The following is a 26,891-nucleotide window of genomic DNA, read 5'->3' as shown; positions in this document are numbered from 1 at the left end:
TGCAGATTCAGACCGTAGAGAAATATATCATAAATTCTCTCTGTTTAAGTTGAAAGTGTATATTTTAGAGCTGTGCTCTGGAACTGGTGAACAGCGCAGAACAAATACGCGCCTCGACTCGAGTTAAACACAATCACCGAAACCACACAGATGTAAAAACTTCTTTTTTTTGTCCACTGCGCCATAACTCCTTACTCCGTTCAAAATAAGGTGTGCGAACGGAAAATGAACCTTGGGTGAAAAAGTTCAGGCACAGATCTTGTAAGACATGCCGTCGTTGCTATGTATTTTGAGGAATGATACCTGAAGTGCCATTATCGTGTAATATTGGCACTCCTGGAATGTCCCTCAGGCAATCACATTGCAGGGTCGGAACTAACTGTGGTATGATATAAGAGCAAGGAAAAACAGAAAAAAATGAAGTTATAGAAATAAATACATACAAATACATAAAAATGAAAAAATAATAAAAGAAAAATAAATTATATATATATATATATGTGAGTGTGTGTGTCAGGAGGGAAAAAGTAAATTAAAATGATAAAATACACATGCAGGTAAACATTTTAATTTCTGCAAAGTTTTATTTATTATTTTCTCTCTGGTGAGTTTGGAAAAGTTTCCCTGAGGGCGGCGCTTAGCTCGTCATTGTGAAAAGGAAAAGACGGGGAGCAGTAAGCTGATTACTCAGAGATTTGCCACAAACATCCATCGGAATGGATGTAATTAGGAGAACAGTGGGTTGACTCAGTCTGTCAGTAAATGGCTGTGTGCAAGAGTCTACACCGATTTGATAGCACAGTGTCGTTATTTTGTCCGCCGGAAAAAAAGGAGCACAACAACTGAAATCACATCCGTTAGTCCCGACGAAGCTAGTCAAAGGTTGATAGACCTAGAGTAAGTACGGAGGGTTTTAAAACGGTTCTCATTATTTGTTAATATGTACATTATTATGTGGTATAAGTTTGTACCTGGCGAGCTGCGATGTTAGTGTTTACCCTGAATGTGTTTTTTCTTTCTTCACAGGTAGCACTAACGTTTTCTTAACCGCAGAAATCCATCGATTACTTATTTGAAAACGAAGAGGAAGACCTCTGTACCTCTAGATTAAACAAATGATTTCTTTATCAAAGTAAAAATGGGTTTACCCCATTAAGTTTTTTTATTTAACGGTTTACTGTTACTACTCAGTATATTATTTTCTGTTGACTCCCTTTGGTCGATGGCGTTTTTAGTCAAGAAAAAGAAGTTCAAATTTCAGACAAATTTTACTCTGGAAGAACTGACAGCCGTGCCTTTTGTGAACGGGGTACTCTTCTGCAAGATCAGACTCCTAGATGGAGGAGACTTTGCCACATCATCCTCAAGGTAAACATGAGGTTTAAGATGAACTGGACTCTTTACTTTCAAACCACTTTTCGCTAAATGAGTTTATTGTGAGTGATTATTACAGTAGTTTTTTTTCGCAGGATTACAATTATAATCAAATTCTTTATCAGTAATAAATGGAAAATATACAAAAAATCTCTATATTTATTTCTATTGTTTGCAACATAATCTGGCCCCAACGTATTAGGATTAGTATAAGGTTAGCATTAGTATTAGGTTCTCACCATAATTATGCCAAAATATTTCAAATACTTGGTGTTAACTCAATGTTATTTAGAAGAACATCCTAAGACACTCTTTCCCCTTATTATAATTATACTTCCAACATGAGTCTATTTCTGATCACTTTTGTTTGAGCAGTATCTCTACGGATTTTGCAAGTTTATATCCAAAATATTTTTGTGTACTTCTGAGTACATGATCCCACTAGAATTTTGAATTAGAAGTAATTAATGTTAGAGCTAAATAGCTTAGAGCTAATTAGAACTACTTTAGTGTTCTTTATAGAATTCCATTATCAGTTTGAATTTGTCATGAAAGTGCTATTCTTTGAACCAAATTGCAATTTATTAAAAAGAAAAAAAAATCATACATAAAAAAACCCTAAGCTTTACCAGATGTTAATTCTATATTGATGTGAGGTTTATATTTAAATTGGGCCACTGATGGTGTATTCATCTACTCATCTAATTAAGTATCATAACAGAGTGCTGAAAACTAAAGGACTGCTGTGGAACTCTAGTTCTAGTTCTAGTTGTAAATGATTTGTCTGAATGATGTCTTAAAAATATATAGTGGAATGCTTGTTATGAGGGTGATATAGGGTATTTGAGGAGAGAATCTGCATGCTAAGTGTTTAACGCTAGCATATCTAAGTGTTTTTAGATTCAGTCAAAATACAGTCAGATAGCCTATGGTTTTTTTTCAGTAAATTATTAAGGTGGCCTGCCTGGTTAGCAGCTGTAGATTTGTGATTATTTAATGACATGAATAATGTCCTCTGGTACTTGATAAGAACTATCCACTTTTGAAGTACATTTTGGCATTGAGTTAAAGATGAATACTTTCCAGCCAGAAATGTTCTTGTAAATGTACTGTACTGTGTGTGTTTATATGAGACAGTAATTGCTGAAAACAGGCATCAAGCTTTTAGGCATGGGGTTACTAGATGTTGTCAAAACATAGAAAACAATTTGGACCAAATATAAAATATTGTGTCATGTCCATGCATAGTGAAGTCATGGTAATTTTTTCATAGTTAATTTAGTTTCTTTTGCAGTTTTGTGTATAAAAATTGCAATTATTTGTCATTGTACAATATACGTTGAAAATGTGTCTCCTGCATTTAACCCATATGTGGCAGTGAACACACACACACACACTAGTGCCAGTGAATGCATGGCCAGAGCGGCAGGCAGACATCAACCTGAGGAGCAGATGGGTGTTGGTGTCTTGCTCAACGGCACATCAGCTGTGGATTAAGTGAAGAGGACAGTGCTTTTTCTTCACTCCCACCAACCCCAATTTTTCTGCCAGTTGTGGGATTTGAACTAATGACCTTCCAGTCCTAAACACACTTCTCTATCCATTAGCCACGAGTGCCCAGACAGCATGTTTCCCTGACTGAGAATCGCACCCTGATTGTAGCAGTGAGAGTGCCGTGTGTGTGTTTTGTCTGTTCGTGTCTTGTTTCATTAAGCAAACACACACAAAATGAAAAACAGGAAAGAGAGGGCACACTGTGCACATCATCAGTGCTTCTACAGGGTTTTGGCATTTTCCTTCACCTTTCAACTCACTCTCACAGAACTCACAGGCCCTTTACTGTAGAAATTCTAATAACTAGTTAAAGAAACATTCATCAGAGTGTGGGTGAAATGCTAAATATAACACAATCTTAGAAAGGCATTTTAATGATTCTAAGTAAAAAAAAAATCTGAGATTTGCAAAGTTCAAACAGAGAAAATGTACCAGTTAATCAGCAGTTCCAATTTGGGTTATAATGGGTACTTTTTTTTTTTTAAGAAAATTTGTTTTTAAAAAAGACCAGTATAAAAAATTAAAGGAAAAAAAAGCAAACGCAGGGCTGGGGTCATTATATATTGGTAGATAATTTTTTAATGATTTTATGTAATTTACATTTGTCCAGTTTATAATACAATATTACCAGGGGTGGAAAATTGCATTGTTTTGAATTCCCTAGAATATATTTTGAAGTTTACAATAATATATAATACAATATTACCAGTTGTGGAAAATTGCATTGTTCTGAATTCCCTAGAATATTTTTTGAAGTTTGTTAAATGGTTGTGGGAAAAAGTATATATCATATGTTATTTATAAAATAACTTTGAAAATTACACTGCAAAAATACTGGGTGTGAAGATGCATGTGACATGCGCAATGGGTTTTGAATAGAACAAGGTTGTGGTAATTTGAGAAAGTACTTATTACAGAATGCCTAAAACTTGGCATTATATTCACTTTGCTCTATGTAAGTAGATGTATCTACTCATGTCAGAATATATTTGCATATTGGAATGATACTTGTAATATTTTTTTAATAAGCTTATTGTGACTGTTCACCACTATATTAATAAAATTTAATTATATTTTCACTCCATAGAACCTTAATGATCATAATCTTTACTAAGTCGTGCAGCTTCCATAATTCCACAGCCAGCAAGTTTATATGGAATCAATATTTTAACTTGGCCTGACAAATGAAGAGTTTATATATCTAATTTAAGACACACACACACACACACACTCTTCTGTCATTACCCCTGCTTTCCCACACTCAGGCAAATAAATACCTTTTACACAGCATGTAAAAAAAAAGTTATATATATATATATATATATATATATATATATACACATACATAAATAAATGGTGGGCCATTTATATGGATTTACATGGATGTCCAAAATTTTAATATTGTGATAAGTATAGAGATTGATATTTTAGAAAGACGTATTGTGATAAAATTTTTGGCCATATCACCCAGCTCTGTCTCTTACCCAGTATTTTGTTCTTGATGATCAACCATTTTCGGTCATCATCATATGGCTGCAATAATAGGGCTGCAACAACTAATCGATTAAAATCGAGTGTTAAAATATTTTGCAACTAATTTAATAATCGTTTAGTTTGGTCTAAGTTATTATACACATGCTACACGTGACGAACTCTGGAAGAAGGGTTTGAAAAATGGCGGAGGCGGTCACAGCAGAAGATAATGTTAGCACAAGCAGAGAGAAAAATGTAAGACCCAAGTCATCAAAAGTATGGGAGCACTTTACATTAACGCCTTCAAAGAACAGCGTTAGGCGCAAAATGTGCACAGCTGATCTCTCATGGCACGGCAGCACAACATCAGTGCATGAGAATCTGAAAAGGAAGCCTGTTTGAGCTATGTGTGAAAGAGATTAAGTATAGTAAGTTAATTCTACTTTTTCTCTCACTCAATGTTACTAGAGCCTGCTAGAGTAGTTAAACAACATGTTTTTCTTAGTACATTGATATTACACTCGCGTTTAGCGAACAAGCCTTAGCATGCCCCCGAGTATTCTCTTCCACCTTAAATGTGTCAACTCGACCAGCAGTTCAAAAACAAACCGTAGTTTTAGTCAAGCTAACGTTAGTGACAAGTTTAATTTTTTCTCTCACTCAATGTTACTAGAGCCTGCTAGAGTAGTTAAACAAGATGTCTCATTTTTAGTAAATGTATATCACTCTTGTATTTAGCGAGTTTTCCGTTCCACCTTAAATGTGGCGGCAGTTACATTCAGTGTTAAAAAAATAAATCCAATTTTTTTTATATAATAATATATTTAAAGCCCTTTTCAAGTTCTTTTCTGACTGGCATTGCATGTTAGTGTTTGAGTATCACAGCCAAGTGTATATTTACATTACATACACTGTGTTACATATTGATAAATATAAAACGGTTGGGTTAATTCTTCATGTAAACACTATTTTTTAATAATGATAGGTTTTGTGTTGTTTATATAATTATAACATTAGTTCTCTAAAATCTTAAATATCTTAACAATATCTGATCATATGTGTTAGATGAATTTCCCTTTTATTCTCAGCACATGGCAGCATCACCCAATATCCATTTATGTAATTTCAATTTGCCAGCATTTTAGATCAGTAGTTATTAACTTAAAAAAGATGTATGTTTATATCTACACTTTTTCTCTCACCTCAGATAAAAACAGCCCAGCATTGTTGACTATGTTTCGAAGAAGATCTGCACACCACAGCAAGCAGCTGTTCTCACTGATGGTATCCTGAATATGCTAGTAACAGACAGGAAACCAAATTTGGCTTGTCTTCCTTTTTATCCGATTAATAATCGATTAATCGAAAAAATAATTGACAGATTAATCGATTATCAAAATAACCATTAGTTGCAGCCCTGATTAATATATATATATATATATATATATATATATATATATATATACAGTGGAACCTCTACTAACGAACGCCTATACTAACGAATGTTCCAAGATACGATCCGGGCATTTGAATATTTTTTGCCTCCACCAACGAACCATGACTCTAGAAACGAACCCAAGCCGGCAGCTGGAAATGGCCACTGACCGCAATAGGCGAGTCTCCCAGCGTGCCGAGACTTGACTAATTGACCCATTTTCTCTTGTTCTCTCGACCCTCAAGCTTTTAAGATTCGCAAATTGTTTTAGCAATTTAGCAGTAGTGTAAATAGCAGACATCGAAATTTGTGCTAATTTACGCCGTATCTACGCTTCGTCTCCCCACATTCCCCCGCCTACTCTTCGTTATTCCACCCACCCCCCACCTCCTGTCATACAGCCAGTGCCTGTGTTACTCCTCCAGCCAATTGTGTGTTTGTGGCACATTAGTATATGGGAAGGGGAAAACTTTTCAAGATGGGTGGTGACCATTTTTCAATGGGAAGAGGGTCATGTGACACATCAAACTTATTGGGAATTTCACAAGAAAAACAATGACATGCTTGGTTTTAATTAACTTTATTCTTTCATGAGTTATTTACAAGATTCTCTTTGTTTACAGCCATTGACATGTCACAGAGGTTAACACGTGAGCAGCGGATAGAAATTGTGTTGATGTCTGGTGAAAGCAGTAACCGGGTCATTGTAGCAGATTTCAATGCAATGCCCCACGAGACCACCCATCTCCCATGCTACAGTTAGCAGCAAACTGCTTGCCAAGTTTCTTGAAACTAGTTCAGTGTTGGATTTGCCAAAATATGAACGCATGAATACTGTCACTAATGAAGAAACATCAGTGGCTGTCCTAGCTTCATTCAGCAAGAGCCCACAGCGTAGCACTCGCTGTATGTCACTGGAGAGTGGCATTAGTCGAACATCCCTTTGGTGGATATTAGCTACTCACAAATGGCACCCTTACAAACCCTAGCTGCTGCAGCATCTCATCGAGGATGACCCAGATCAGTGCACTGAATTTGCAGAATGGGCAAAACAAAAATTGGAACAGGACCCTCAGTTTACACAGAAGATTTTGTTCAGTGATGAGACAAACTTTTATGTGAATGGTGAAGTTAACAAACAAAACCACCGCTATTGGTCTGACACTTATCCACATCGGATAGATCCCTCCAGGACTGTTGGAACAAAAAAATATATGGTATGTTGTGGTATATGGGGTACAAAGATAGTGGGGCCATTCTTCATCAATGGAAACCTCAAGGCCACTGGATATACAAAATTTTATATATATATATATATATATATATATATATATATATATATATATATGAAATCCACGACCATCTCCTTGGTTTTATTAGGGTTCAATTCCAGCTTGTTATTCCTACACCATACTGTCAAGTGACGGACCGCCTCCCTGTAGGCAGACTCGTTGTTTGTAATCAGTCCTACAATGGTGGTGTCATCAGCAAACTTGATGATGTTATTGGAGGTATGAATGGGGGAGCAGTCATATGTGAAGAGTGAGTAGAGGAGGGGGCTGAGGACACATCCCTGTGGGGTGCCTGTGTTGAAGATGATAGTTGAGGATGTGCCATCCTGATGAATTGGGGTCTGTTGCTCAGGAAGTCCAATATCCATAGCCATAGTGAACTGCACAGGCCCGGATCGTCCAGTTTTTTGACAAGGTTTTGTGGAATAACTGTATTAAAGGCTGAACTAAAATCCAAAAACAACATCCTTACATATGAATTTTTCTGTTCTAGATGAGTAAGGGCTGATTGGAGAGCTGTGATCACAGCATCCTCTGTCGACCTATTGGTCCTGTAGGCAAACTGATGTTGGTCAAGGTCAGCTGGGATGGCAGATCTGATATGAGGAATAATGAGTTTCTCAAAGCATTTAGAGATGATGGGAGTTAGGGTGACCGGGCAGTAGTCGTTTAGGCAGCACCCTGTGTTTTTCTTTGCCACTGGGACGATGGTGGCTGATTTGAGGCAGGTGGGAACTGCAGATTGTTGCAGGGAGAGGTTGAAAATTGTGGTGAACACTCCTGACAGCTGGTCTGCGCAAACCTTGAGAATACGTCAGGCAACACCATCTGGTCCAGGAGCTTTTCTTGTGTTTATCCTGCGCAGAGCAGATCGGATCTGGTTTGGGTGAAGCTGAATGGGGGTGTCCTCGACTGCACGTCTAGGCTGGCTGGTGGGTGCTGTTGTTCTTATGGTTGAAGCGAGCAAAGAAATGATTCAGTGTGTCTGGGTGGGTTCTGTCTGTGGCAGTTGTGGATGTGGCACCGTATCCAGTGAGTGATTTTATTCCTTGCCACATACCTTTGGAGTTATTTTGGTTGAAGTACTCCTGGATGCGCAGTTGGTATTTGCGCTTGGCTTTTATGATGCCCTGCCTCAGGTCAGTCCTTGCTCTTTTGTAGACAAGTCTGACAGCAGTGTTCCTAGCTTTGAGCAGGATCCTCAGTTATTTGTTGAAACATGGTTTCTGATTCAGTAGCACTTTCTTGGTCGCAAAAGATAGCTGCCAAAGTTTGAGGAGCTCTGGGCCGCAGCAGTTACCCGCGCTGCCATCTTGGTCCAGTACTTTTAATGTATATCTGAAAAACTAGCTAATTTGGAACTTTTTATTTTTGTTTAACGATTACTCAATGTGTGTTTCTGTATCAGGATAAGAGTGCTATTTTCATTTCTTATTTAAGTAGCTACTAAATTCAAAAACATCATGACATTGTAGTATGTAAATTGATTATGAAGTAGTGTTACCTCAGTGGATGTTATGGGAATGCCCACACCTGTAAAAGTTCATGGCTATGGTACAGCTGGTACATGCCACATGTTGCCAGGTGCTCTAGGGTTCAGTTAGCAACCTCACAATCCCAGGTTATGCGCTCTGTCATACTGTTAACAGGCAATCTGGTGGGCCTTTTGTTCCCCAGTCTCTAATGAACGTTTATGTTTACATTTTAATATATATATATATATATATATATATATATATATATATATATATGTGTGTGTGTGTGTGTGTGTGTGTATATATATATATATATATATATGTGTGTGTGTGTGTGTGTATATATATATATATATATATATATATATATATATGTATAAACATGAGTCATATAGAAATTATGATCATAGATTGGCAAAAAGTAAAAATAAACCACTCAAGTTCCAGTTAAATATTTTGATAAAAATCTTCTCATTTTGGTTAAGGTTTTTAAAACCCATTTTTTTCATTCTTTCCATATTTTGTGTAGGGTTATTTGTTTAATATAAATCAATTTATTTAATGAGTATTTCACTGTATGTAACAAATTTGTACACTTACAGGCATGTGCACAACCTTGCAGCTGCAGTGTTCTGACACTGTGTTTGTTTAACTGCTGGAGCAAGAAGCTGTGATGATTTAGCCCGTTTGATGTAGACCATGGGGTCTGATTAGGTCTTCTTCCTGTTCAGGATCAGATTTAGCCCTAGCACAATTATGTACTATGGGCCCTGTGACTCAGGCACAGTGCAAAATTTTCGGGTGTTCTGCCTGGCTGCCTGCACAAGGCTGGTCTTCTCCATGCTCCTCAGGGCAAATGTGTTCAGGCTGACAGGTAAAGATGCAGAGTGAGAGTTCAGCACAATATTAAGTGATGAAGATGAAGTGATGTCTTTAAACACTCTTACTAATTTGATTATCACTATCAATTTATATATATATATATATATATATATATATATATATATATATATATATATATATATATATATATAAATTGATAGTGACAATCAAATTAGTTAGAGTGTTTAAAGACATCACTTCCTCTTCATCTTCTGCGGCCAATACAGCGTCAGTTCGTCTTGGGAATGACATATACAAGTCCTGCCCAGTGGTCAGAGGGATTTTAAGCCATTCTTCTTGCAGGATAGTGGCCAGGTGCCTACGTGATGCTGGTGGAGGAAAACATTTCCTGACTCGCTCCAAAACACCCCAAAGTGGCTCAATAATATTTAGATCTGGAGATGTTCAGCTTCACTTTCATGTTCATCAAACCAATCTTTCACCGGTCTTGCTGTGTGTATTGGTGCATTGTCATCCTGATACATGGCACCGCCTTCAGGATACAGTGTTTGAACCATTGGATGCACATGGTCCTCCAGAATGGTTCGGTAGTCCTTGGCAGTGACGCGCCCATCTAGCACAAGTATTGGGCCTGGAAAGAAACCCAGACCTCCCTCTACCCAGCCACTGCTTCCAGCTCCTCTGGGGCTATACCAAGGCGTTCCCAGGCCAGTGGAGACATGTAGTCTCTCCAGCGTGTTCTTGGTCTGTCCCAGGGCCTCCTCCCCATTGGACATGCCCGGAACACCTCACCAGGAAGGCGTCCAGGAGGCATCTGGACCGGATTCCCGAACCACCTTAACTGGCTCCTCTCGACGTGGAGGAGCAGCAGATCCACTCCAAGTCTCTGCTAGATGTCTGAGCTCCTAACTATAATAATAATTATAATAAATTTTTATTTGAGAGCGCCTTTCAAGTGACCCAAGGACACTGTACAATAAATAATAAAAATAAAAAATAAAATAAAATAAAAATGAAAATAAAAAGTTAAAAAAGAAGAAGAAAGTCAATAAAAGGTAAATGCACATACAAACATAAAATGACCATAGAGACATATACATAGTATCATCCATATGCTAGTTTAAAAAGATGAGTTTTTAGTCTGGTTTTAAAAACATCTACAGATGAACAAGCCCGCAGTTTGTCAGGAAGACTATTCCACAGCTTTGGACCCGCAACACAAAATGCTCTATTTCCAGAGGTGCTTAGCTTAAAATGTGGGACCTCAAGCAAATGGAGGCTTGAGGACCGAAGAGTGCGCACTGGAGAGTATGGTTTCAGTAGACTACTTAGGTAGGAAGGGGCAAGGTCATGCAAGGATTTAAACACCAACACAAGCAATTTGTACTGTATTCGGTACTTCACTGGAAGCCAATGAAGACGACTTAGGACTGGAGTAATATGCTCCCAAGATCTTGTATGGGTCAGCACCCTAGCAGCAGAGTTCTGGACATACTGCAACCTACTCAAAGCCCGAGCAGGGAGGCCACACAACAGAGCATTGCAGTAGTCAAGTCTAGAAGTGACAAATGCATGGACTATGGTCTCGGCAGCAGTGAGAGAGAGAAAAGGGCGAATCCTAGAGATATTTTTAAGATGATAGAAGGCTGTCCTACATGTGTTGTTAATATGTGAGTCAAACGATAATGTAGAATCAAACATTACTCCGAGATTTCTCACTAGTGATGAGGTAGAGACAACAAAATCAGGGATACAAACAGTAGTGTCACCAAGCCTCCTAACTGTTGCAGGAGAAGCAATTATGATGGCTTCAGATTTTTTATTATTTAAGCTCAGGAAGTTCTCGATCATCCAAGCCCTCACATCAGTTAAGCATTCCAGCAAGGCACTAGGTGGCAAGCTGTGGGAAGGTTTTGTACAAATATATATCTGGACATCATCAGCAAAACAGTGAAACTGTAGCCCATGATGTCTAATGATGTCACCAAGAGGAAGGATGTACAAAATAAAAAGCAGGGGCCCAAGAACAGAGCCCTGGGGGACACCATGTGACAAGGAGCATGTGTCAGATCGAAAACTTCCCAATGAAACAAACTGCTGCCTACCAGAAAGATACGATTTAAACCAGGCTAATGCAGTACCAGTTACGCCAACCATGTTCTTGAGCCGAGTTAGTAAAAGGCTATGACACACTGTATCAAAGGCTGCAGTAAGGTCCAACAGGACAAGAAGACTCAGCAGTCCTTGGTCAGCTGACATCAGCAAGTCATTGACAACCCTAACAAGAGCAGTTTCAGTGCTGTGATTCCTCCTAAAACCTGATTGGAAGACCTCAAACAGATCACATGATTGAATATGTTCTGTTAACTGAGCAGCTACTGTTCGCTCCAACAGTTTAGCAAGGAAAGGGAGATTAGAGATGGGCCTATAATTTGCGAGGTTCTCAGGATCTAAGCCAGGCTTCTTGAGAACTGGAGTAATAGCTGCCAGTTTCAAAGAAGCTGGGACCATTCCTGAACTAAGTGAAGCATTGATGATTTTGGTAATGAGAGGACAGATGAATGGAGAACAGGCTTTCACCTGCTGTGTAGGAAAAGGGTCTAATTGACATGAAGTTGCCTTTGAGAAATTAATAATCTGTGAAACAAGCTGTTGGTTTACAGTATTGAAGGTGGAAAAATAGCTGCTGCTGAACTGAGGAGATAGTTGTGGAATGTTTAGCCTGGTTGCAGTAGGCTGGAACTGAGAGTAAATTGTAAGTATTTTATGATTGAAGAAGTCCATGAACCGAGAGCAGAGTTCAGCTGAAGGAACCATAGGGAAACTTTTCACAGGGCTCAAAAGCTTATTAACAGTATAAAAGAGCTCTAGGGTTACTGTGGGCACCAAGAATAACATCAGAATAATAGAGTGTTTTAGCTTCCTGTAGTTTTTTCTTATAAAACAAGACATGATCACTGTAAGCAAGGGCATGGACAGTCAGGCCGGTTCTGTTTGAGAGCCGTTCAACCTGGCGACCAATAGCTTTCAGCTGGCGCAGCTCAGCAGTGTACCAGGGAGCAGGCTGTGAAAATGTAACCAAGCGTGTTCTTAGAGGTGCCAGGTGGTTTAAAATATGTGACAATGTTTCGTCATAGTGGGTCACTAACAAATCAGGATCTAAGCAATCAGGTACTGTGCTCTGACTGAGCATCTCCATAACAGCAGGAGGACTGATATTTTTGACGCTCCGGAATGTAAACTGGCGTGATTGACGCTGCCCTCGCAGTTGACATGATAGTGGAAAGTCAAAGAACACAGCTTTATGGTCAGATACACACAGATCAATGCCTCTCACATTAAAAGGGGTTTTACCCAGAGAGCAAACAATATCCAAGGTGTGGCCCTTGTTATGTGTAGGGAAATCAACGTGCTGAGAAATATCAAAGCTCTGTAAAACATTAAGGAATTCTTTAGCAAACAAACAGTTACTAGAATTGATATGAATATTAAAGTCACCAAGCAGCAACAGATCAGAATAAACAGGAATAAGTGTGGAGATGAGCTCAGAAAACTCTGCCACAAAAACAGATGAGGTTTTTGGGGGGCGATAGATAAGCAGAACCAAAACAGGTTTTACAGCAGAGACCAACAGCGCCAAACACTCAAACGATGTCATATTTGGGATTGAAACTGTTTTAACTTTGAGGCCAGGGCTGTAGACCACTGCAAGTCCTCCTCCTCGTCCAGTTAAACGAGGTTTATCCACGTATTGATAATGTGGAGGCAGAGTCTGATTGAGCGCGAAATACTTGTTGGCCCGCTGCCAGGTTTCCGTGAGACAAAGCAGGTCAATGTCATGTTCCTGGATAATATCTGCGACAAACGTTGCCTTATTATTTAAGGAACGAACATTAAACAGAGCACATTTAAGATTATGATCAGTGCTCGGAGCGTGTAGAGATGTTGTAGACACGTAACACAGGTTCCGGTTATTTGCATGATCAGTTGAGCCTGCCGTCGCCTGGGAAGATTTACGGCGACACGATGACCACAGCGAGGGAATATTGTTGGGGTGCTGATAGTAGTTATATGTCCGACCAAGACCCCGATGACAATATTTAGGTCGTCGCAAAATACCAAGGTGACGATGGATCAATAGAGAAGCAGGAGTTTTACACTGTGCATTTCGGAGCGTAAAAAGTTCACCAAAAGAGTACCTTATCCTCCTTGTCGTCATGATAAGGCCACAATGGAAGTTGCAGCCGTAACAGCCCAGGAGAAGCCAGAGAAATAATCCCGAAATAATCCACATAGCACGGGGGACACAGGTGCTCTCGCGGCAGATGTTAAGCACAGTCACGGACGCTAAACTCTAAGAGAGCTCAGAGCCACAAGGAGAAATCCAAGGCTCATATTACAGTAAATCCAGTACAAAGTTCGATAGTGTGTTGGGTTCCACAGCACTTTTGCACACAGCGGGCAGTAAAACCGAAAACAAACTTTAAAACTATTACAAACTTTGTCACTGGGGGAGAAGCGGCAGCCAAACGTGCCAGTGTATCTCTCGCAACCCGAAAGTCAGCCAGAGGAAGACACACCTCACAAGTGTGCCAATCTAATTCCAATTCCAATTCAATCTAACTATGTCTCTAAGGGAGAGTCCAGACACCCTGCGGAGAAAACTCATTTCAGACGCTTGTACCCACGATTTCCAAAGCTCATGACCATAGTTGAGGGTTGGGACATAGACTGAACGGTAAATTGAGAGCTTTGCTTTTCTGCTAAGCTTTCTCTTCACCACAACGGACCGGTACAGAGTCCGCATTACTGCTGATGCTGCACCAATCCGCATGTCAGTCTCCCGCTCTATTTATCCCTCATTCATGTACAAGACCACGAGGTATTTACACTCCTCCACTTGAGGTAGGATCTGACTTCCAAAATGGAGAGAGCACTCCACCCTTTTCTGACTGAGTACCATGGACTCAGATTTGGAGGTGCTGACCCTTATCTCTAAAGCTTCACATTCGGCTGCAAACTGGTCCAGCAAGAGCTGGAGGTCCTGGCTCGATTAAGCCAACAAGACCACATCATCCGCAAAAAGCAGACATGGAATCCTGAGACCACTGAACCAAACACTGTCCGCCACTTGGTTACGCCGAGAAATACTGTCCATAAAAATTATGAACAGAACCAGTGACAACAGCAACCCTGACGGAGTCCAACTCCAGCCATTTGAAACAGACTCCTGCTCTGTTTATACAGGGACTAGATGGCTCGTAGAGCCCAGTACCCCGTACTCCCGGAGCAGCCCCCACAGAATATCCCAAGGGACACGGTTGAATGCCTTCTCCAGATCCACAAACACATGTAGACTGGTTGAGCAAACTCCCATGCACCCTCCAGGATTCTAGCGAGGGTAAAGAACTGTTCCTGTGTTCCACGACTGGGGCGGAATCCGCATTGTTCCTCCTGGATCCGAGGTTCAACTATCAGTCGGACTCTCTTCTCCAGTACCCCCGCATAGACCTTACCGGGGAGGCTGAGGAGTGTGACCCCCCTATAGTTGGAACACACTCTCTGATCCCCCTTCTTAAAAAGGGGAACCACCACCCCAGTCTGCCAGTCCAGAGGCACTGCCCCTGATGTCCACGCGATGTTGCAAAAGACATGTCAGCCAGGACAGTCCCACAACATCCAGAGCCTTGAGGAACCCGGGGTGAACCTCATCCAACCCCGGCGCCCTACTGCCAAGGAGTTTTCCTACCACCTCTGCCACCTCAGTCCAAGTGATAGACGAGCCCTCCCCAGGATCCCCAAACTTCCTCTGTGGAAGACTTGCTGGTGGGATTGAGAAGATCCTCTAAGTATTCCTTCCACCGCCTAATGACGTACCCAGTCGAGGTCAACAACTCCCCACCCTCACCATATACAATGTTGGTGGACAACCGCTTTCCCCTCCTGAGTCGCCTGATGGTTTGCCAGAATCTTCTGGGTGCCGACCGAAAGTTGTTTTCCATGTTCTCACCGAGCTCCTCACACACCCGAATTTTTGCCTCAGTGACAGCTGAAGCCACGAGCCACTTGGCTCTTCGGTACCCGTCAGCTGCCTCCGGAGTCCCCCAAGCCAACCCGGCTCGATAGGACTCTTTCTTCAGCTTGACAGCCCACCACCGAGTGCAGGGATTGCCACCCCAACAGGCACCGACAACCTTGCACTCACAGCTCCGTTCAGCTGGCTCAACAATGGAGGTCCGAAACATGGCCCATTCTGACTCAATGTCACCGGCCAGTTGAAGCTCTGCCGTATGTTGGAGTTAAAAATCTTCATGACAGGTTCCTCTGCCAAACGTTCCCAGCAAACCCTCCACATATGTTTAGGCCTGGCAGGTCTGTCCGGCATCCTCCCCCTCCATCTGATCCAAATCACCACCAGGTGGTGATCAGTTGACAGCTCAGCACCTCTCTTCACCCGAGTGTCCAGAACATATGGCCGCAGGTCCGATGATACGACTATAAAGTCGATCATCGAAATGCGATGTAGGGTATCCTACGTGTGTACTTGTGGACACCCTTATGCTCGAACATGGTGTTCGTAATGGATAACCTGTGATGGGCACAGAAGTCCAATAACTGAACGTCAGCGGGGCCGTTGCCCCCAATCACGCCCCTCCAGGTCTCACTGTCATTACCTAAGTGAGCGTCCCCCAGCAGAACAATGGAGTCCTCCGAATGAGTACTCTCCAGCACCCTCACTAGGGTCCCCAAGAAGGCTTGGTACTCTGAACTGCTGTTTGGTGTGTAAGAACAAACAACCATCAGAGCCCTTTCCCCCACCCGAATGCGCAGGGAAATTACCCTCTCGTCCACTGGGGTAAACCCCAACGTACAGTACAACCTAGCGAAGCTGGGGTGCTATGAGTAAGCCCACTCCTGCCTTACGCCTCTCAACCTGGGCAACTCCAGAGTGAAAGCGCATCCAGCCCCTCTCAAAGAAAAGACTGGTTCCAGAGCCCATACTGTCTGTTGAGGTGAGCCCAACTATATCTAGCTGGTATCTCTCAACCTTGCGCACCAGATCAGGCTCTATTCCCACCAGAGAGGTTACGTTCCATGTTCCAAGAGCCAGTTTCAGTAACCGAGGATCAGAAAGCCAAGGCCCTTGTCCTCGGCTGCCACCTGATCCACAATGCACCAGACCCGGATTACTACCTCTTCCACAGGTGGTGGGCCCATGGGAGAGTGGACCCATGTTGCTCCTTCAGGCTGAGCCCGGCCGGATCCCATGAGTGAAAGTCCGACCACCAGGCGCTTGCCAAGGAGCCTCTCCTCCAGGCCTGGCTTCAAAGTGGAGCCCTGGTAACCCTACTCCGGGCAAGGGAAGCTGTGTCCTTGTTATACCTCTCATCAGGGTCTTATGGATTACTCTTTGTCTGGCCCATCACCTAGGACCAATTTGCCTTGGGAGACCCTACCAGGGGCTTTTGCCCCCGACAACATAGCTCCTAGGCTTATGCAGGCACGCAAACCCCTCCACCACGTTAAGGTGGTGATCCAGGGATATCCTGTTTATTTAATCAGTTTACAGATTAATATTGAAGATAATTCTTTGAGAACATAAATTATATATTTTTTTTAATTAAGGAATTTGATTTCTTCTATATTCAGTTAAATAAGCAAGGTGCCAAAACTTGAGAGGAAAAGAGATTCAAATGGGAGAACCTATTATCATCTGGTTTACACCGTGGGACACAACAAATAACAAAACTGAAATGAAGTAGAGTAGATCTGACAGAAATAATGAAGAGTTATAGTTAATGTGAAAGCAAAACATTAGTTGTGCAAGACTTTAACAGATAGAACAGAGTCATGGAGTGAGGCTATATTGTTGATATTTGAAGTTTTTAAATTGCTCTATGTCTAAATCTTGTACAGAGCCATTCTGTTTTCTCACTGAGTCTGTGCTCTGCTCAGCTTGTCTGCTTCGCTCTGCTCACAGCCCTGCTCCCACCTGTGTTTGCTCTCTCTCTCTCTCTCTCACACACACACACACACACAATGAAGGCGAGTAACACAGAGCGTGAAGAGGAGTTAGTCTATTAAAACAAGAGTGGTTCGGTTATATGGAAATGGTTCGGATTTGACAGATGTGGGGCAGAAACTGACTGTCTGCAGGGAATGCCAAAAGGAGGTAGAATCAAAATGCAGGACTTCCAGCCTATTTCACCACTTCACAACAGAAGCACAAACTTCTTTACGAAGCTGTTAAACTCCAAGGTGCTGCTGCTACTGTTCTGAAGCATTAAGGTCCCAGTACCACTAAACCAGTTCGGACAGCATTGCAAGCTTTATTAGCTAATGCTGTACCTTAGTAGGAGTAGTTGTGTGGTATTAGTAAGGCGGTAGTTTACTACATAGAAAAGGGTATGTTCCCTAGTGTCAACAATAGAGCAAAAGGGCTCCAAAAGGCTGTTTAAAACTCTTGATCAATGATACCAATGCCCAGTCGCAATTTCTTCAGACGAGAAGTGCTGCCTTACATGTACATATGTTAGACAGACACTTTCCAACCGGCTCACAAGAGTAAAACATGTTGTCTTGATGACAGATATATGTTTAAGACACACCTGTGAGCCATATTTGAGCATGATTTATTGATGATTTTCCCACAATCATGGTAACAATTAAGAGAAAAATAAAGGAACAAAACAGTAACATATAACCAGGTAAAAGAAATTTATTTTATTGTTAAATTTTCATTGTTTTGTACCAACACCAGTTTCATGTTTGATTGCTTTTATGCTATCTAACAATAAAACCTTTGTTAAATATTTGTTACTATCTAAAACATAGATATTTGTATCACCAAGGTACATTACTGTGCATTTTCTATGAATTGAGTATCCCAAAATATCTTTGATCTTTAGTATTCAATACTTTTTTCCAGAAAGGTTGTAATTTATTACATTCCCAGAAGATATGGGTATGATTGGCCACTGAGTTTGTACACATTCTCCAGCATGGCTGGTGTTGCCCTTAATGCTTGCTTTTTATTTCAGGTGTTATAAAATACAAATTTTTCCATCCAAATTTTTCCATATTCTTGAATCAGTAGTAGTGTGTAGTACCATGCACATCATAGCCCACTCTTCCTCTGTAATAGTGCTGGGCGATATTAGCAAATCAATATCACAATTAATTGTACGTTTTACTACAATAATTATTAATGAACGACTATATAGTTTTTGTATAAAAAAAAGTCTGGGAAACTACCCCTATAATGTATATAATTATATAAAGTAAGTAAAGTGCATTAAAGAACCTAGTAAATCAGAATATGTAAAGAAATGGCTAGTCTGTTATGCCCAACACCTAGTTTACACGTTATTGACCCATAAAATAATGTATTTATATTTATAATAAAATATATCTTGGCCCTAGTGCCTGTTTCCAGGGTTCATTCGAGTCCTGGAAAACCTGGAAAGTCATGGAAAATAAACTTCTAAAAACATGCTTAAAGGTCATGGAAAATAGTATCATGGGCTCCTGCAGTCAATTATGTATCATACAGAAAAAACACTATTAGCAAAATGTTTCACATGACCAATGATCTTTATTTCACATGACATTGTGCAGTTATGCGTGCTATCACAAACGTGCCTCACGTTAGCTTTTGTCTGTAGTCTTTTTGGTAGTAGCAATAAACTCTCACAGTTGTGCTTAATTTAGTCAAAATGCCTGGAAAGTGTGCGTTTAAACAGCAGTGGTTGGAAAACGACAACTACAAGGACTGGCTTCAAGCAGAAAAGGCAAATAAGCATGTGACGGGACGCCGTCACTGTGTGAAGAAATTTGAAATTGGAAATATGGGTGAGTCAGCTTTGAAAAGTCATATGAACGGAAGCAAACATTGTGAACCGAATAAAAGCAAGGAAGCCAGCACTTCTGTTAAAAGTTTTTTTTCAGATTTGCGAGAACATCTCAGCTCAAAACTACACCAGCAAGCTCTTCCAGGGCTGTTGAAATAGCCACGGGTAGTAGCGCTATGGGTGGTGAGAGCTCATGGTGGCTCAGAGAAACTTCCAGCCATTCAACACCGCCATCAATGTCTTCGTAGGTTACGAAAAGCCATGGTCTGAAATGAGTTTTTGCTCTTTTATGATGAAAGCCTCAACCACAAATAGCAGTCTAAACAAATGGATGTTCTGAGTCTGATAAAAATAAATGTGAAAGCTGCTGTAATTTAAGAGATTTTACAAACAAGGACTGAAAACCTACCCGGTTCCAGTGACCAGGTATCAGATTTGGCAAGTGGAAAAGCAAAAGAACTGCTGAGTCAAGTAGAGTCGTGTAGGTTCTGTGCAGTGGAAAAGCGCCAATAGAGAACTGTTCTCTGTTAGGGTTATTTGACATTTGTAGTCAATGTGCTATTGACACATACTTGTGTATGTTGTCACCAGAGGCGATTGCTATAAGACTGCAAGGGAAGCTCAGCTTCCCCTAAAAAAAAAAATATATGTGATGTATATATGTCAAAAAATAAGTGATCAAATATATACTGTTGGGTGTACATGTCATTTAATTAATATGCACAACAACGCACTCAACGTTCAGAATCAGCTTCTTATCACTGGTAAAGACGCGTCTTTCCCGCGCAGCTTCACAGTGTTTTAAACAGTGTGGACGCTCAAGCAGCGAAGTGCAGCGAAATGAGACGAGTCATTGGATAAATGCTGGGCTTTGTCCCGCCCATTGGACGCTCAGCGTCTCTGGGGGTCTATGGGGCAGTGGGCTGGCCTCGGCTGGCCCGGACGCTCAGCTTCTGCATGATGATTGGATGATCTGTCTGAGGCTGAATCCCTTTTTGATTGACAGCGAAATGAGCGAATCAGCGATCCTTTGGTGTAGAGATCCGTGGGAGAATTACATTTTCATTCTGTTCTGAGTTGAACCGGAGACTTTCTTAAAACTCTTAGCGGCATTTTCTTTGTTAAAAACGACTAGCGACAAATCAAGCTTCTATTTCTGGTGGGTTTTTTTGTAGCTGTTTGTGTTTGGAGACTGACTTCTATTACTCTTTCAGACTTCTATCGCAGTTTCTGTCCAGCGGGTGCTGCTGAGCCCCTCCACCGTCACAAAGCACTCACAGGGGGACACACTTCACAGGGGCCAAGGCCGTTTAAGCAGCCTAGCTCTGCTGGCCATTGAGAGGACAAGACGCCTTGTTGGTACGACAGGGTCAGACAGATAATTTTCTTGAAAAGGAACGGAGGGTAGAATTTACGTATAAATAAACCGACACATTTTATGATGTAGGCCGAAATTGAGCTTCCCCTCCTTGAAAGACCAGCATCCGCCACTGGTTGTCACATATTTCAAAATCATTGCATCTTCTTCCAGAAAAGAATATTTGTTTCTAAATCTTTTTTCAGATGTATCACAGAATTTGTCAATCTACATATGTACTAATAAGGGTAGGAAATGGGACTGAAAAATTATATATTTTTATTTAAAGATAACAGTAATACACTACCATTATTTAATACCATCCATCCATCCATCCATTATCCACCGCTTATCCGGGTCCGGGTCGCGGGGGAAGCAGTCGGAGCAAAGAAACCCAGACCTCCCTTTCCCCAGCCACCGACGCCAGCTCCTCCGGGGGTATACCGAGGCGTTCCCAGGCCAGTCGAGACATATAGTCTCTCCAGCGTGTTCTTGGTCTGCCCCGGGGCCTCCTCCCCGTTGGACATGCCCGGAACACCTCTCCAGGAAGGCGTCCAGGAGGCATCCGAACCAGATGCCCGAACCATCTCAACTGGCTCCTCTCGACGTGGAGGAGCAGCGGCTCCACTCCGAGTCTCTCCCGGATGTCCGAGCTCCTAACCCTGTCTCTAAGGGAGAGTCCAGACATCCTGCGGAGAAAACTCATTTCAGCCGCTTGTACCCGCGATCTCGTTCTTTCGGTCACTACTCAAAGCTCGTGACCATAGGTGAGGGTTGGGACGTAGATTGACCGGTAAATCGAGAGCTTTGCTTTTCTGCTCAGCTCTTTCTTCACCACAACGGACCGGTACAGAGCCCGCATTACTGCTGACGCTGCACCGATCCGCCTGTCAATCTCACGCTCCATCTTTCCCTCACTCGTGAACAAGACCCCGAGGTATTTAAACTCCTCCACTTGAGGCAAGATCTCACTTCCAACCTGGAGAGAGCACTCCACCCTTTTCCGACTGAGTACCATGGACTCGGACTTGGAGGTACTGATCCTCATCCCTACCGCTTCACACTCGGCTGCAAACTGGTCCAGCAAGAGCTGGAGGTCCCGGCTCGATGAAGCCAACAAGACCACATCATCTGCAAAAAGCAGACATGGGATCCTGAGACCACCAAACCGGACACCCTCCGCCACTTGGCTACGCCGAGAAATTCTGTCCATAAAAATTGTGAACAGAACCGGTGACAACGGGCAGCCCTGACGGAGTCCAACTCCGACTGGAAACCAGTCGGACTTACTGCCAGCCATACGAACCAGACTCCTGCTCTGTTTGTACAGGGACTGGATAGCTTGTAACAAAGAGCCCAGTACCCCATACTCCCTGAGCACCCCCCACAGAATACCCCGAGGGACACGGTCGAATGCCTTCTCCAGATCCACAAAACACATGTAGACTGGTTGAGCAAACTCCCATGCACCCTCCAGGATCCTAGCGAGGGTAAAGAGCTGGTCCTGTGTTCCACGACCGGGGCGGAATCCGCATTGTTCCTCCTGGATCCGAGGTTCAACTATCGGTCGGACTCTCTTCTCCAGTACCCCCGCATAGACCTTACCGGGGAGGCTGAGGAGTGTGATCCCCCTATAGTTGGAACACACCCTCCGATCCCCCTTTTTAAAAAGGGGAACCACCACCCCAGTCTGCCAGTCCAGAGGCACTGCCCCCGATGTCCACGCGATGTTGCAAAGACGTGTCAACCAGGACAGCCCCACAACATCCAGAGCCTTGAGGAACCCGGGGTGAACCTCATCCACCCCCGGGGCCCTACCGCCAAGGAGTTTCCCTACCACCTTGGCCACTTCAGCCCTAGTGATAGACGAGCCCCCCCGGGGTCTCCAAGCTCTGCTTCCTCTGCGGAAGACGTGCCGGTGGGATTGAGAAGATCCTCGAAGTATTCCTTCCACCGTCTGGTGACGTCCCCAGTCGAGGTCAACAGTTCCCCACCCCCACCATATACAGTGTTGGTGGAAAACTGCTTTCCCCTCCTGAGTCGCCTGACGGTTTGCCAGAAACTTCTCGGAGCCGACCGAAAGTCGTTTTCCATGTTCTCACCGAACTCCTCCCACACCCGAGTTTTTGCCTCAGCGACCGCCGAGGCTGCAAGCCGCTTGGCTCCTCGGTATCTGTCGGCTGCCTCCGGAGTCCCCTGAGCCAACCAGGCTCGATAGGACTCTTTCTTCAGCTTGACAGCCCCCCTCACCCGGGGTGTCCACCACCGAGTGCGGGGATTGCCACCCCGACAGGCACCGACAACCTTGCAGCCACAGCTCCGTTCAGCCGCCTCAACAATGGAGGTCCGGAACATGGCCCACTCAGACTCAATGTTACCAGCCTCCCCCGGGATGCAGTCGAAGCTCTGCCGGATGTGGGAGTTGAAGATCTTTCTTACAGGTTCCTCTGCCAAACGTTCCCAGCAAACCCTCAACACACGTTTGGGCCTGCCAGGTCTGTCCGGCATCCTCCCCCGCCATCTGATCCAACACACCACAAGGTAGTGATCAGTTGACAGCTCAGCGCCTCTCTTCACCCGAGTGTCCAGAACATATGGCCGCAGGTCAGATGATACGACTATAAAATCGATCATCGAAATGCGGCCTAGGGTGTCCTGATGCCAGGTGTACTTGTGGACACCCTTATGTTCGAACATGGTGTTCGTAATGGACAAACTGTGACGAGCACAGAAATCCAATAACTGAACACCACTCGGGTTCAGATCAGCGGGGCCGTTCCTCCCAATCACGCCCCTCCAGGTCTCACTGTCATTACCCACGTGAGCATTGAAGTCCCCCAGCAGAACAATGGAGTCCCCAGAATGAGTGTTCTCCAGCACTCCCTCTAGGGTCCCCAAGAAGGCATGGTACTCTGAACTGCTGTTCGGTGCATAAGCACAAACAACAGTCAGAGCCCTTTCCCCAACCCGAAGGCGCAGGGAAATTACCCTCTCGTCCACTGGGGTAAACCCCAACGTACAGGCGCTAAGCCGGGGGGCTATGAGTAAGCCCACACCTGCCTTACGCCTCTCACCCTGGGCAACTCCAGAGTGAAAGAGCATCCAGCCCCTCTCGAGGAGATTGGTTCCAGAGCCCATACTGTGTGTCGAGGTGAGCCCAACTATATCTAGTCGGTACCTCTCAACCTCGCGCACCAGCTCAGGCTCTTTTCCCACCAGAGAGGTTACGTTCCATGTTCCAAAAGCCAGTTTCAGTAACCGAGGATCAGAACGCCAGGGCCCCCGACCCCGACCACCACCCGATCCACAATGCACCAGACCCGGATTACTACCTCTCCCACAGGTGGTGGGCCCATGGGAGAGTGGACCCATGTATCCCCTTCGGGCTAAGCCCGGCCGGACTCCATAGGTGAAAGTCCGGCCACCAGGCGCTCGCCAAGGAGCCCCTCCCCCAGGCCTGGCTCCAGGGTGAGGCCCCGGTAACCCTGCTCCGGGCAAGGGAGGCTGTGTCCTCGTTGTCTTTTTCATCTGTGTCTTTATGGATCACTCTTTGTCTGGCCCATCACCTAGGACCAATTTGCCTTGGGAGACCCTACCAGGGGCTATTGCCCCCGACAACATAGCTCCTAGGCTCCCGCCGGCACGCAAACCCCTCCACCACGTTAAGGTGGTGATCCAAGGAGGAGCTTATTATTATTATTATTATTATTTAATACCAAAGAACCTAATAACTTTCATTAATATGCTTAGATACAGCAGGATGGTGTCTAGTTATCAGTCAAGTCAGCAGTCTTCCCCATGATTGTGTAGCCTACTGAGCTAGACTAAGCGAACATTTTAAAGGCTTAGGAAACGTTTGCAGCATGTGTTTTGTGTTGATTATTCTGAGACAATGACTTTAGGGTTTTCACTGGCTGTAAGCCATAAGCCTACTTGCTTGGCCAAATCAAGTTTACCAGCAGTTGATCAGTTCTAATATGGAAGCCTTTGTGGAACAATAAAAAATGAATAAGCACGGTAAAATAACACAAAAACAAATAATTATTGAAAGTACTCTTTTTTCTTTCTGCTGAAGGCTTTGATACTTAAAATGGAGTCAGTCCTTTCAGAGATTTTCCTATGTGGTTTCAAGCTTCTCTGAGAGGAGTGAGTTGTGGTTGTGGATCCTTGAGTCGACTCTTCGTGCAGGAACCAGAGTTGTTGCTGTTGACTTTGAACTCACTGTTGTAGCCCTCTCTCGCTCTGACTCACTGACCTTGCTGACTCTACTGACTGATTGAAGATTGTCTGGGCAGGCCCTTTCAAGAGTTCCGTAGGTCCCGTTTCAAGGGAGGAGCCTGCGTTCCAGTTGGACTCTGAGGGTTTGGCAGAGCTGCTTTTGATGAACCTGAGGGTTCAGGGTGAAGTTTAGTCCGAAGAATCCACCCTCTGGATTTGGTAGGAATTGAGACGCCAGACAGAGTCACTCGTTCATTGATTCGTTCATCATGAAGGATTTTTGTGATAAAATATGGTTCTTAGTAACTTTATATTTCTCCTGGTGGGTTATTCCACAGTTTGCTACACATATTATATAAACACAACAGTTTTTAGCCCAAATACAGAATAATACATGAAAAAAATGGTTTCTTTAAAATCATGCTAAACCAAGCATTTAGAACTGATCCAATTATTTATCAAACTGAGCGTCGCCCGTGAAAGTAAAAGCATAAATCAACATTCATCTATACTTTAAGAATGTAAGGTTTGTAAAATGCTACGATCTTGATTAACAGGATCAAAAGTTATCGAAAAGAAACATAGAGAAATTGTCGCAGACGCCAGGACAAAGGACAACTTTGATGGCTCAGGGCGACCGCTTGGGGAAATTCTCATTCCATATGTGGACGCAGTTGCTCGGAAAGTTTTATTCTGGATCTCTTCTTATTAATCGTATCTAGTATCAGTTTAATTGTTGCATAAAATCTTAGAGTTTAGTTGTATTATCTATTCCATATTGAACATGGGAAAGGAGATTTATTTTCTTTAATGTTTGGAACTTATTGGACTTGTTTCCAGAGAAATCGGGAGGTATTCTCCACTCTTGTTGATTAGATAATCTCTAGCTGTGAGGGGCCATGTGTTGACTGGTGAATTTTAATTACCAAAGGTGGCAACTGCAAGTTGGATTGATTGGGTCATCCCCCAATCTTCTTTTGATCTTTGGGGGAAACAGACGGTTGATCCAATCAAAAGGCGTCCCCAAGATGAAAAGACCTGATCAGATCAGTCCTGAGTCCACTACAGACCAGATAGTCTAACATTTTTAAAACAAAGTTTTCCCTTATCCTTAAACTCTTCAGAACATTAGTTTTTGTCTGTCCAACTCTTTTAGACTCTTTCCCAGTCTTCTTGCACTCGCTGGCCAGTGTTGCTGTGGACACTGGGCATTTGTAGTTACTACGGTGATACAACAAAGTGTGTTTGGCCCCAGGAATGTGAGTGAAGTATGTGTGTGTGTGTGAAGGGTTGACAGACTGAAGGAGGTGAATGATTAGATCTCACTGGCTCTGATAGTAGAGGCTGGGAGAGTGGTGCGAATGAATGTCAGTATATGCCTGATCTCCACAGCAAGTCAAGGCAAGGCAAGGCAAGTTTATTTATAGAGCACCTTTCATACAGAAGCAATTCAAAGTGCTTTACAGAAAAAGAAACAATTAAATTAAAAGCCAGAATAAAATCATAAATTTCTAATAATACAATTACATAAAAAGAGTAAAATGATTAAAACAATTTAAAATGACAATAAATTAAAAGAAATAAAAGAAATAAAATGCTGTTACAGAAAAGTGCAGAATATTTTAAACTGAGCTGTAAGCCTGCTCAAACAGGAGTGTTTTAAGTCTTGATTTAAAAGTGTCTAAAGTTGGGGCTCTTCTAATATTCTCAGACAGCTGGTTCCATTTAAAAGCAGCATAGTAGCTAAACGCTGCCTCTCCATGTTTAGTTTTGACCTGAGGCAGGACTAACTGACTAGTTCCTAAAGATCTGAGAGCTCTGCTCGGCTCATATCTCTGTAGCAGATCTGATAAATACGCTGGTCCTACCTCATTTAGACATTTATAGACCAGTGATAACACCTTAAAGTCTATTCTGTAACAGACTGGTATCCAGTGTAAGGATTTGAGGATGAGGGTGATATGATCTCTTCTTTTGCTCCTAGTGAGAACTCGGGAAGCTGCATTATGAATCAGCTGA

The 26,891-nt window shown here is 42.8% G+C and overlaps 1 protein-coding gene across 2 annotated transcripts in view; it reads left to right on the top strand.

The window, feature by feature from the left end:
• Nucleotides 1-671: 671 nt before the first annotated feature.
• Nucleotides 672-26,891, top strand: part of eeig1a (estrogen-induced osteoclastogenesis regulator 1a) — a 47,005-nt gene continuing 20,785 nt past the window's right edge. For both annotated transcript variants that reach the window (XM_066644618.1, XM_066644617.1), the window contains exons 1-2: nt 672-897; nt 1,027-1,368. In XM_066644618.1, coding sequence (XP_066500715.1) covers nt 1,223-1,368 — 146 coding nt within the window. In that variant the 5' untranslated portion in view covers nt 672-897; nt 1,027-1,222. The remainder of the gene's footprint in view (nt 898-1,026; nt 1,369-26,891) is intronic.

Source organism: Hoplias malabaricus, chromosome 14 (genome assembly GCF_029633855.1).
Source record: "Hoplias malabaricus isolate fHopMal1 chromosome 14, fHopMal1.hap1, whole genome shotgun sequence".
Lineage (NCBI taxonomy): Eukaryota > Metazoa > Chordata > Actinopteri > Characiformes > Erythrinidae > Hoplias > Hoplias malabaricus.
The sequence above is the reverse complement of the archived record's forward strand: the minus strand, read 5'-3'. Positions and strand labels throughout refer to the sequence as shown.